The 11,566-nt window shown below is 38.9% G+C and overlaps 1 protein-coding gene across 1 annotated transcript; it reads right to left on the bottom strand.

Moving 5' to 3' along the window:
* Window positions 1-1,215: 1,215 nt before the first annotated feature.
* Window positions 1,216-4,938, bottom strand: LOC144997756 (uncharacterized). Its single transcript, XM_078957624.1, has 7 exons — window positions 4,543-4,938; window positions 3,511-3,758; window positions 3,129-3,284; window positions 2,731-2,887; window positions 2,279-2,421; window positions 2,131-2,166; window positions 1,216-2,043 (listed from the first exon to the last, which is right to left on the bottom strand). Exons 1-7 carry the CDS (start codon window positions 4,616-4,618, stop codon window positions 1,447-1,449), a joined length of 1,413 nt encoding a protein of 470 aa, XP_078813750.1. The 5' UTR covers window positions 4,619-4,938; the 3' UTR covers window positions 1,216-1,446.
* Between the last annotated feature and the right edge of the window lie 6,628 nt (window positions 4,939-11,566).

The raw sequence follows: 11,566 nt of genomic DNA, 5'->3' as shown, positions 1-11,566 counted from the left end.
TCGTCGCTGCTGTCTAGACCAGGCGCACCACTGTCTCCATCAGACCACCGGCTCCAGCAGACCACTCGCCGGATTCTCAGTTGAAAACGCAAACAAACAGGTCAGAAAAATCTCTCCTGTTTCTGGTTTTTTTCTTGTTTTAATACGAAACTAAAGATTATTTTTTGTCTCCATTTTATTGAAATTTGTTGAAACACAATATTTTTTTATGTATATTGTTGGAAATTTGAAATGTTGATGTGTATGTGTTATTTTTTGCTGAAATAATGATGTTTATGTGTTGTTTTGTGCTGAAAATGTCAATAATGATGTTCAAATATTGTTTTTTGCTAAAAATGCGAAATAATGATGTTTATCTTTTTTTGTTACTAAAATAATAAAATAATGGTGTTTATTTGTGGGTTTTTTTGCTGAAAATGTAAGATCATGATGTATATGTGTAGTTTTTGTTTTTTTTTTTTTTTTTGTGAAAATGACTTTTTGTTTATGTTTATGACATGAAATCATAATATATGTTTGTTGAAAAATCATTTTAAGTTTGTAAAATCAATTTATTTAAAATTAAATTTATTTGAGCAGACTGTAGCCATTAAAAAACAAACAGAATCTAATTGCAGATTGCAAACGTTTGGTTCACCTTTTCTGCTGTAGAAACTTACAAATGTAATCCGCAAACTACCGACATTATAACTTAAGAAAAGAAAAAAAAAAACCATTACATCAATCTATATGAGTTGCAAATCCTAATCATAAGCTAGAAAATAAGAAAACTAAATGAAAAATGAACAACGTGCAAATAAACCGAACTAGAAATTAGCTCGACACCCGATACAACGTACTTATTCCTCATAACTGGCCGAACGCTTAATTATTCTTTTGGGTCTAGAATTTGCCAATGATTGTTCCTATTGTTGGATTGTTGCTTCATTCACGGTGTGTTTGACTTATTTTTTGAGGAGCTAAAAGTTCTTTTTGAAAAAAATAAAATGCAAAAGATGTTTGGTAAAACCATTTTAAAAACTACTTTTTGATTTTTTATATAAGGAAAATTGACTTTTTGGAAAAATCAAGAAATGCTATCTTTTTGTAACTTTTGCCAAAAGGATTTTTGGCTCCCAAAAAAAAACAAGCCAAACACTAATTAAATGAGAATCAAGGAAACCTCTTGGGGTTGAGGATGTAGCCCTTTGTGTGTACCCAGAGACATGAAAAATATTTGGATACAAAATTGTAAGCTGCCTTTTAACCACCAAATGTACAGTATACTTATACCTCAATCCCGACTAAAAAAACAAGACAAACACACTATAACAACAACCAAATCAGGTGCCAACATCGCCACGTCATCCTAGTCCTAACAATCATAACCAAAAAAAAAAAAACTACCTTCCACCAAATCAATATTTTCTCAACAAACCCACAAATAATCATCAAAAATCACATCCATCACTGGGATTGATGAGGGTGTGCATAAAACGGAGGAAGTGGCCGGAAAGCTGGCGGTTGCTGAGGCGGCATCGGCTGCTGGTGGGTCATCTGCATAGGAAGCATCGGACTCATCATATAAGCCGGTGGTGGTGGTGGCGGCGGAGGGCCACCACTATATGTATAGGATGTCACAATCCCACTGGAGGGTTGGAGATATTGTTGTGTATGGTATTGAGGTTGGGAGGGTATTAAAACCGCTTGGTATGGGGTGCTTGCCGCCATTTGTGGCGGCATAAAGTGGTTGTGATCGGAGGGAAGTGGTGGTGATTCTGGTTGTGAAACGGAATTGTTGTTTGTAAGTTCGGCTGCAAATGAAGAAAGGACAGATGACATGATGTATTGGGAGGAGGTGGAGGCAGCAAGGCGGTCAGCAACTTCCGCAGCTATATCAGCGGCGGACTTTTTAGATCCCGCAGCAGCAGGTGGCGGTGGAGTGGTGGTGGCGGTGGAAGATGTTGGCGGTGTGGCGGTGGTTTGTTTTGTTTCCGCCACATAGTTTATATCATCTAGCCGCTTCCGCATAGCTTCCGCTTCCTGTGTCTGTGCTTGTGCCACCTGAACAAGTGAAAATACATTGTTATTTTTTGCATTTAACAAAAATAAATAAATAAATAAAAAGATGTGTAATTGAGTAACACAAACCTGCATTTGAGTGCGAACATTCTCCAACTCGGATTCCTGAAAGTATAATATGTAACAAGAAAAGATAATATTCACATTAAAAAATAATGAAATTCAAATTTTGAATTTTGAATTTTGAATTTTGAATTTTGAAAGAGTAATACAATACCTGATCATTGAGTGCATCACGCAACTGAGAAACAAGGGCTAATCTATTTGCTTCAACAACTTTAAGTTTCTCAATGCACTGCTTCAAAAGATTTTCTTCTTCTTCCAATTCTTTAGACAAAGTCTTCCTCTTTGGATCCTTTGCTGCATTTTAAGTAAACACCATTAAAAATGTGCTTATGTCACAAGGTAATTTTTTAACTTTAATTTTAAGTTTTAACCTGGACAAGACATGACATAACAAGTCGACTCATACTATATCACAAGATATGATATGACATGACAAAACAAGGTTGTACTGCATTATAGGACAGACATGACATGACAAGGTGAGACAAGGGACTCACTCTCGATCTCTCATATGTGAAAGGACGAAAATGCCCTTGTCGTCGTCGTCATTCAATATATATGTAGAAAGATGCAAGTGATTTTTTATTAGCATCATTAGCTTACCATTCGTTAACGCCGAATCAATATCTTTTTCCAAGTTCTTAACACGGTGAACAGAAGATTTGCATTTATTCATTTCTTCGTCTTCGCCATGGTGTTCACTGACAACTAAATGAAAAGCTGAGACAATTCTCTCTGATGTACTTCCAATCGTCAATTTCTGATCCCAAAAGTAATAATATGTCAGTATTTGGAACGACTGATACTGATATTGATACTGATACCAATACCAATACTATACTTGATACTGACGTCAATGGGACAAAAAATTTGAACTTTCATTGAAAAGACGTAAATGCCCTCGTCGTTCTAATTATTGAAAATAACTTTAGAAAGCTTGTCAAGTGTCATCTAGTCCAATCTGTGTAACAAAAAGACGTAAATGCCCTCCGTATCCTTACCGTTCTTATGGATCTTGAATCTCTCTTAACAATTTTAACAGAGCGAGGACGTTTTTTGGTGAACTCAAGGGGTTGAGGCGATTCAATTCCAAGCAAGACATCTTTTATGTTCTTTGCATGAGATCCAAACACTTTCCTTTGTTCCCAAATATCAACCTACCATTCACATATACATTGAATTATTAAAAAAATTCAAAACTAGTTTTACAGGATACCAATTTGATGATTGGACATGTTAAGCATTGTATTTTCAATATTCTTATTAGGACATTATACATTGCTAAAATTTGGTAGGTTTAAGAAACAAAAGTATGATGCTATAATAAACAAATTGATAAAAGTACATTGATATTTCTTTCATTTAAACAATAGTAATACATACCAATCTGTTGACAACTTGTCTTCCATGATCATCGGCTTTTTCAATAAGATCTTTGAGAGCTCCTGGGAGGACCTTCCAGAACTCAAATACAAATTCATTTCCTTTTTTTCTGCTATTTTGAAGGATATCATTTGCAAGATAAAGAAGAGGAACCTTCTGAGCCACTTCAGAACTCTGAAGCAGTTTCTCCCATGTCTTAACAACAACTTCTGCTTTGCTTCGGTGAAATATACACCAATGAGACAATGCTATACACAGTCAAGATAACAAGATGTAACAGAAAACTATCATGCAAATAACAATAAAGAGAGAAAGTTAGAGAAAGAAGGCTTTCTTATAAAGTTCTAACATTTTACAAACTTGCCCTCGTTTGTTTTAAACATCATTGATCCTTCTCCTAAACCACATACTCACTTTTCATCAAGGAGCAAATTTCTAGCTTCTCACTATATCTCAAATGTAAAGAATCAACAAAACTTAGGTATATATAATGCATTTGTACATACCATTTTACAAGAATTGCACATTTTTATTTGGGGATATCAAGCAAGAATTGCAAAGTTTCCTTCACTAAAATCTATTTTGAGCCAAGTTACATGTTCTTCCCACTACACCAGTCATTATCAAAGTAGTGAAAAAAATTTATACAAAGATTTTCATCTGATCCAACTGGGAAGGATGAGTAGAAGAATGGATGTTCAACTTTGGGCAAACTTAGCCTTTTAGGTATTCCCAAATAGAATACGAAAACTACTACGAAATTAGATGCAAGTGTCTAAAGGTGTAAGCGAAACTTGACTAATAAGCACTCTAATGAGTGATCTATAAGCTGCGCAGCCAGAGATATTCATAATTAAACAAATACCGATCTGTTTTACAACGACTAGTTTTCGTGCATACAATGAGCCACATTCAAGATCAAAGGAAAATTGCAAACTACAGCTACCAGATACAATCAATTGGAAGAAGAAATGAATGCAAACTGTAGCAAGGAATATGATAAACTGATAGAAAACCATATAAGAAGGATACTTTCAATACACTGCTGTGTGCTGTTAAGCTTCGATAGCTTGTCTGCAAGTATCTGTTCGCTGAACACACTATTCATCCCACTTCAAATACAAAAGTTGTGCATGTACCATGCACCGGAAATCAAACAATTGAACTCCCAAAAGGTTTAATCAATCCAATTCTCAAAGAAAAAGTAGTAATCAAAGTCAGCACTTTAAACCCTAGAATCCGAAATATGAAAATGCCAACAAAAATAGGAAGAATCGGGGGATTTGATTTGGAACAATTGGAAAGAAAAAAGAAAGCCCTAGGACCAGCGTCAGCCAAGAAAAACGATGGACGAATCGAGATTGCGACACGAGCGAATAGGGCTTTTTAAATTGCGAGAGGTTCTTGAGCTGTTTGACGAAAATAAAGAATATACTATATAGCTTCAAAAAAAAATGTAGTGGTTTGAAGAAATTAAATGTTTTGGTACATTGAATAATTTTGGTAAAATTATTGAACTGAAAAAAGCATTTCAATCTTGGAAAATATCAATTTAGTCATACAAACTATTCTCTCTTTTTTTTTTTTTTTTTTTTAAGAGGATATATTCAACTTTTCGGTTTGTTCACATCTGAAAAACTATATTTTTTTATGCATCTAATTAACGAAATTTTTAGAAGTATTCACATATGACCATTATGATCTGCTATACCAGGTTACATCCGGTCATAATGGTTATATATGAACACTTTTAACAAGTTCGTGATGTAAACAAAAAAAATATATATTATTACCCAAATATAAATAAAATGAAAAGTAAGAGTAATTACACAAATGGTCCACGTGGTTTGGGTGAATTTGTGTGTTTGGTCCTTAACTTATTTTTTTTAATTCGGATGGTCCTTACTGTTTAATTTTACTTTTTTTGCACGTTTGGTTCCTATCTTACCTAAAAAGACTATTGTACCCTTATTAATTTATTTTTTAATTAATTTTCTTATTTTTATATTTAAAAAAATTAATAGACCTCACATATCTGTATCTCTTCACCTTAACTTGAAACCACATTTGAGAAATTAAATCTGGTTCCCATCGGTCATCAACCCATCTCCTATCCTCCATAACTTCTATTTCATTTTCATCTTTAGTGACATCAACGTCTTTATCATCTTTTCATTTTTCGGTCCTTCAACTTCAACGAACCAACACCTCAAAAGATGGAAATGAAATAAAAGTTGTGATGCATTAGGTTGTGGTGGTGGAAAATCCAGTGAAGTGACAATGGATTATGGTATTGGTTCGCCGAAGTTGAAGGACCGTAAAAACAATGGATAGTGAAGATGTCGATGTCACTAAAGATGTAAAGGAAATAGAAGTTGGGGAAGATGATAAATGGGATGGTAACCGATGGGACCCATATTAAAATTTTCAAATGTAGTTTCAGGTTTAGGATGAGGAGATACAGATATGTGGGGTTTATTAATTTTTTAAATATATAAAAAATAAATATATAAATAAGAAAATTAATTAAAAAATAAACTAATAAGAGCATAATAGTCTTTTTAGGTAAGAAATGGACCAAGCACACAACAAAAATAAACAGTAGGGATCATCCGAGTTTAAAAAAAAATAAGTTGGGGACCAAACATACAAATTCCCCCAAACCACAAGGACCATTCGTGTAATTTACTCTTACTTTCTGTTTTGTTCATATTTGGGTAACTATTTTTTTACACGCATCTAGGTAACGAACTTGTTGAAAGTGTTCACATATGACCATTATGACTGGATGTAACCTGCTACAACATGTCATAATGGTTATATTTGAAAACTTTCAAAAAGTTCATTACCTAGATGTGTACAAAAGAAAAAGTTACCCAGATGTAAACAAATCGAAAAGTTAATTAATTAATAAGTCATATTCTCTTTTTTTAAAGGTCACTAATCTTTTTTTTTTGTATTCTAGTTCGTTAAACTTGTTGGCAACTTGTTAATTACACCATTTTATCCGATTTTTGTAGATTGTCAAGCTGACTTGCCATTTTACATGACAAATTGGAATCATGTGAAAAAAAACACTATAACATCCCAAAATTCAAGCCCAAAATTTTTGTTTTCTTTTTAGATTATAACATAAAAATCATCGATATAAAAACGTTCATAATTATATCTCATGTCACAACCAATATGTCGATAATCCAAACATGTCACCATAAAAACCATTTTGTCCAAAAGTAAAATAATTCAGAGTAGACTCTCAGGAAGCTCCATGCGGAAAACATGTGTGTGTGTGTGATGCGCTGCTACACCGCCGGCTCCTTCCCCTTAGACGAAGAGATACCTGAAACCAAAACTGAAACTGTAAGCACGAAGCTTAGTGAGTTCCCCCACCATACCCATAGCACATAGTCATCGGTATCTTTCAACCGGTAACCGGGAGCTACCGTCCCCTTCGGTATCTTTCAACCGGTAGTCGGGAACTACCCTCCCCTTCGGTATCTTCTAACCGGTAGCCGGTAACCATCCTCCCTTTCGGTATCTTTCAACTGATAACCGGGAGCTACTCTGCCCTTCGGTATCTTTCAACCGGTATCTGGGAACTAACCTCCCCTTCGGTATCTTTCCACCGATAACTGGGGACTATTTCACCCCTACCCCTATCACATATTACATGTCATAACATATTGGTTTCATGATAACATACATAGACATACTGAGTCACATAACAACATATCATAAGCATACAACTATACATGTGTGGGTTTGTCCACCCCTTCGGTATCTTTCAACTAGTAACCGTCTTCGGTATCTTTCAACCGGTAACCAGGGGCTAGCGTGCCCTACTACTACTATCACATAATCAGAACAGATATAGCAACCAGACAATTATCACAAAGATAACCATCTTACCCATAATCTCCTGCTGGTGAGCCGGCATTGGTGTCGTAGACCCACCCCTACTGGAAGGTAACTCGCCTCGTAAGGTTGACTGCTGAAAAGCTGATCGACAGATGTCCAGCTGTTGCTCCGATGATCCTCCGGCTATAATTCCCATAAAACACTTAGTCAGACACTATAACTATTCTTATGGTAAAATGACTATTTTACCCCTAACCAAGTCAAAGTCAATGTCAACTTCCAGTTGACCTGACTCACTGAGTTGGGTCTCCAACTCGTAGAGCCCCTACCCTTCATCTGTCCTTCTTCACACTTCTACTCATCGAGTTTAGCAATGACTTGACGAGTTCTCCTTCTAAAACAACCTCGAATGAACCTTCATCCGACTCACCGAGTTGTATGAACAACTCGTCGAGTTCATCCTTGTCCTTCAAACAGTCCTGACCTTGACTCGCCGAGTTGTATGAACAACTCATCGAGTTCATATTCAAAAGTTGGGATATTGCCTTGCACTCGCCGAGTCTGCTCATGCACTCGTTGAATCCTATGAACTCCAGGTCTATGGCTAAGTCCAATGCGTTGGGTCACTCCCCTAGACCCTTCTAAGACCATTCTAACACTCATTGGGTTCCTTTGAACCCTAACAGAAAAGGGGAGTCAAGCCTCGGACTCACCGAGTCCCAAGAACAACTCGCCGACTCGAGGTTGTTCATGTCTCATTTCTCGATTTCTGATGTACAACACTTGTCCAAAAGATAGATCTGGAGTCTTAGCCTCAACCATGCTTGCATTCATAGTTCGTTACCAAAAATGGCTCCTTAAAGCCCTAATTTACTCCAAAAAGGGATCTAGAACATGAATGAGCAAGGTATAAACTTTTTACCTCCAAAGAACTGTAGATGCAGCACAAACTCAAGATCCTCTGATTTCCCCTTGGCTCTTCAAGCTTTTCCTTCCTTTTTGTGATCACAAACCACCAAAATCCACCAAAGAGGCCTTAGATCTTGACCAAAGACGATTAGGGTTTAATGTGAGGTGTTCTGAGAGCATAGGGAACGATGGAGGATGTATAAGGTTGTTTAAATACGGTGCAAACCCTCAGATTAGGGTTTTTTTCCAACCAGAGCCTACTCATCGAGTCTTGCCGCCGACTCGACGAGTCTGCCACTTAAACCCCAGGTCCATACCACTACTTCTCGACGAGTTGGGCCATCAACTCGCCGAGTCTCTGTCCAAAATGCGAAACAAATACTCAATGAACTACATACCAGGAACCGAGTGCTATAAATCTCCCCCACTTATTTTAGACTTCGTCCTTGAAGTCTGTTGCTCGTTCCTGGAAAAGCTCTGGGTAATGCTCCATCATCTCGTCCACCGGCTCCCACGTTCACTATGACCCCTTCCGGTGTTGCCATTGCACCTTCACCAGCTCGACCCTCTTATTCCTCAGATCCTTCGACTTCCGATCGAGGATCGCCACGGGTCGTTAAATGTAATTCAGGCTATTGTCAACCTGAATGTCCTCCAAGGGCACCACCGCCGAGTTGTCCACCAGATACTTCCACAGCTGGGAGACGTGGAAAGTGTTGTGGATCTGACTGAGTTCGGCTGGAAGATCTAGCCTGTACGCCACATTGCCCACCTGGGCTATAACCCTGAAAGGTCCAATGTACCTAGGGCCCAATTTTCCCCGCTTCCTGAACCGGATGATGCCTTTCCAAGGTGATACCTTCAGGAGAACCATATCCCCGACCTGGAATTCCACGTCTGAATGATGCTTGTCAGCATTGCTTTTCTGCCGACTTTGTGCAGTCTGGAGACTGCTCCTGACCTACTGAATCCTCTCTATCTTCTAAAGCACCACTTCGGTGCTCCCCATGACCCTCTGGCCAACCTCACCGCAAAATATCGGGGTCCTGCACTTTCTCTTGTATAACATCTCAAAGGGAGGATGATCGATACTCGCATGGTAGCTGTTGTTGTAGGAGAATTCATCCAATGGGAGGTAAGTGTCCCAGCTATCACTGAAGTCTAGCACACATGTCCGCAGCATATCCTCCAATGTCTGGATGGTCCGCTCGCTCTGACCATCCGTATGCAGGTGAAATGTGGTGCTTAAATGGAGACGAATACCCAACTCGTCGTCGAATTTCTTCCAGAACCTGGAAGTAAACCGCACATCCCTGTCCGAAATCACTAACATTGGCACCCCCGTGCCTCGCCACTAGGGGTGTTCAAAACCGGATATCCGAAAATTCGGATAGTTGATTATTGATATCCGAATCCGTATCCGAAATTTCGGATATGGATTCGGATATTAAATCCGAATTTCATTAGTTTTAAATAAAGAAAATAAACCCTCCAAGAACAAGAACGTTTCCGTGCATTTGTTAGGTATAATAAGACTTCATTTTGTCCGGTTAAATGCAAGTTACCTCATGATACCTGAAGATCTTGAGAAATCAAACTCAAATTACTAAAATCAACATAAAAAAGGTAACATTTATACCATCCTCACTTTGCGTACCAAGTAAAAATGTTAATAATTTGTCTTTTTGAATTTCAGATGAAAAAACCCTATGCATTAAAACTATTTTTAATAATTTTTTATATTATATATTTCGGATTTTGGATATCCGAAATATCTGAAATTTTCACATTTTAATATCTGTATCCGAATCCGAAAAACTGGATATCCGAATTTCGGGTAGCCGAATTTTCGGATATCCGGTTTTTCGGGTATTTTCGGATCGGATTTTCGGATTTTTTAGATCGGATGTTCGGATGCGGATATTTTTGACCACCCCTACTCGCCACCACCTCTCGAATGTAGATGTCGGCCAACTTCTCGGCCGATATACTCTCCTGGATTGGTATAAAATGGGCACTCTTGGTCACCCGATCCACAATGACCCATATGGAATCCACTCCCCGCGTGGTCCTGGAAAGTTTGGTGATGAAGTCCATGGTGATATCTTCCCATTTCCACATGGGAATATCCAACGGTTGCATCTTGTTGTGTGGCCTCTGATGTTCGGCCTTGACCTTCCTGCAGGTCAAGCACGATTCCACATACCATGCTATGTCCCGCTTCATGCAGGGCCACCAATAGTCAAGACAAAGATCCCTATACATCTTCATCGCCACGAGATGGATAGAAAACATGGATTTGTGCGCCTCCTCCATCAATTTTTGACGCACACCTCCATGATAAGGGACCCACACCCAACGGTGGAGGGTCAACAACCCTCGACTATCATAGTCGAAAGCGGAAACCTACCCTACTATACGCTCGTCCTTCCGATGTTGCTGCTTCATAGCCTCCTGTTGGACCTCTCGGACCTACTCCAGCAGTGGAGCCACCACGTTCATCCGCATGCAGATATCCCTGATTGGCGCTGCCTTGCGGCTAAGCGCATCGGCCACCACATTGGCTTTCCCTAGGTGGTAAAGGATCTCACAATCATAATCCTTCACCACATCTAACCACCGACGCTGCCTCATGTTCAGATTCGGCTGGTCCATGAGATACCTCAAATTCTTGTGGTCAGTGTAAATGGTACAACAAACCCCATAGAGGTAATGACGCCAAATCTTAAGGGCAAAAACAACCGCCCCCAGCTCCAAATCATGTGTCAGGTAGTTCGCCTCGTGAGGCTTCAGCTGCCTTGAATCATAAGCAATGGCATGCCCTCTCTACATCAAAATTGCGCCCAAACCCGAGATGGACGTGTCACAGTACACAACAAAATCCTCCATGCCCTCTGGCAGGGCTAAGATTTGCGCCTCACACAATCTCTGTATCAATGTCTCAAATGTATTTTGCTGCTCAGGCCCCCAGCGGTAGACCACAGCTTTCCTTGTCAGCCTGGTCAGGGGCACGACTATCTTGGAGAAGTTCTGAATGAATCTCTGATAATAGTCGGCTAATCCTAGGAAACTCTGAATCTCAGATGGAGACTTCGGAACCTCCTATCTCATCACGACCTCTACCATGGCAGGATCGACTGATATCTCGTTCTAGTTGACAAGGTGCCCAAGGAACTACACCTCGCGCAACCAGAACTTACACTTGGAGAACTTAGCATACAAGCTCTCCCTCCTCAAAGTATCCAAAACCTCTCGCAAGTGCTCCTCATGCAGCTCTCGAGTCTTGGAA

The sequence above is a fragment of the Lactuca saligna genome, chromosome 5, assembly GCF_052625555.1.
Source record: "Lactuca saligna cultivar CGN05327 chromosome 5, ASM5262555v1, whole genome shotgun sequence".
Classification (NCBI taxonomy): domain Eukaryota; kingdom Viridiplantae; phylum Streptophyta; class Magnoliopsida; order Asterales; family Asteraceae; genus Lactuca; species Lactuca saligna.
Note: the sequence above shows the minus strand (reverse complement) of the source record. Positions and strands in the feature narration are given on the sequence as shown.

Bases quoted from the DNA above. Each gene is read 5' to 3' on its own strand.
- LOC144997756 (XM_078957624.1), bottom strand. From the start codon at position 4,618: ATGAATAGTGTGTTCAGCGAACAGATACTTGCAGACAAGCTATCGAAG. The intron at 3,285-3,510 runs GTATGTATTACT...TGTGAATGGTAG, and splicing joins GACAAGTTGTCAACAGATTG to GTTGATATTTGGGAACAAAG. The intron at 2,167-2,278 runs GTATTGTATTAC...TTATACTTTCAG, and splicing joins GTGATGCACTCAATGATCAG to GAATCCGAGTTGGAGAATGT.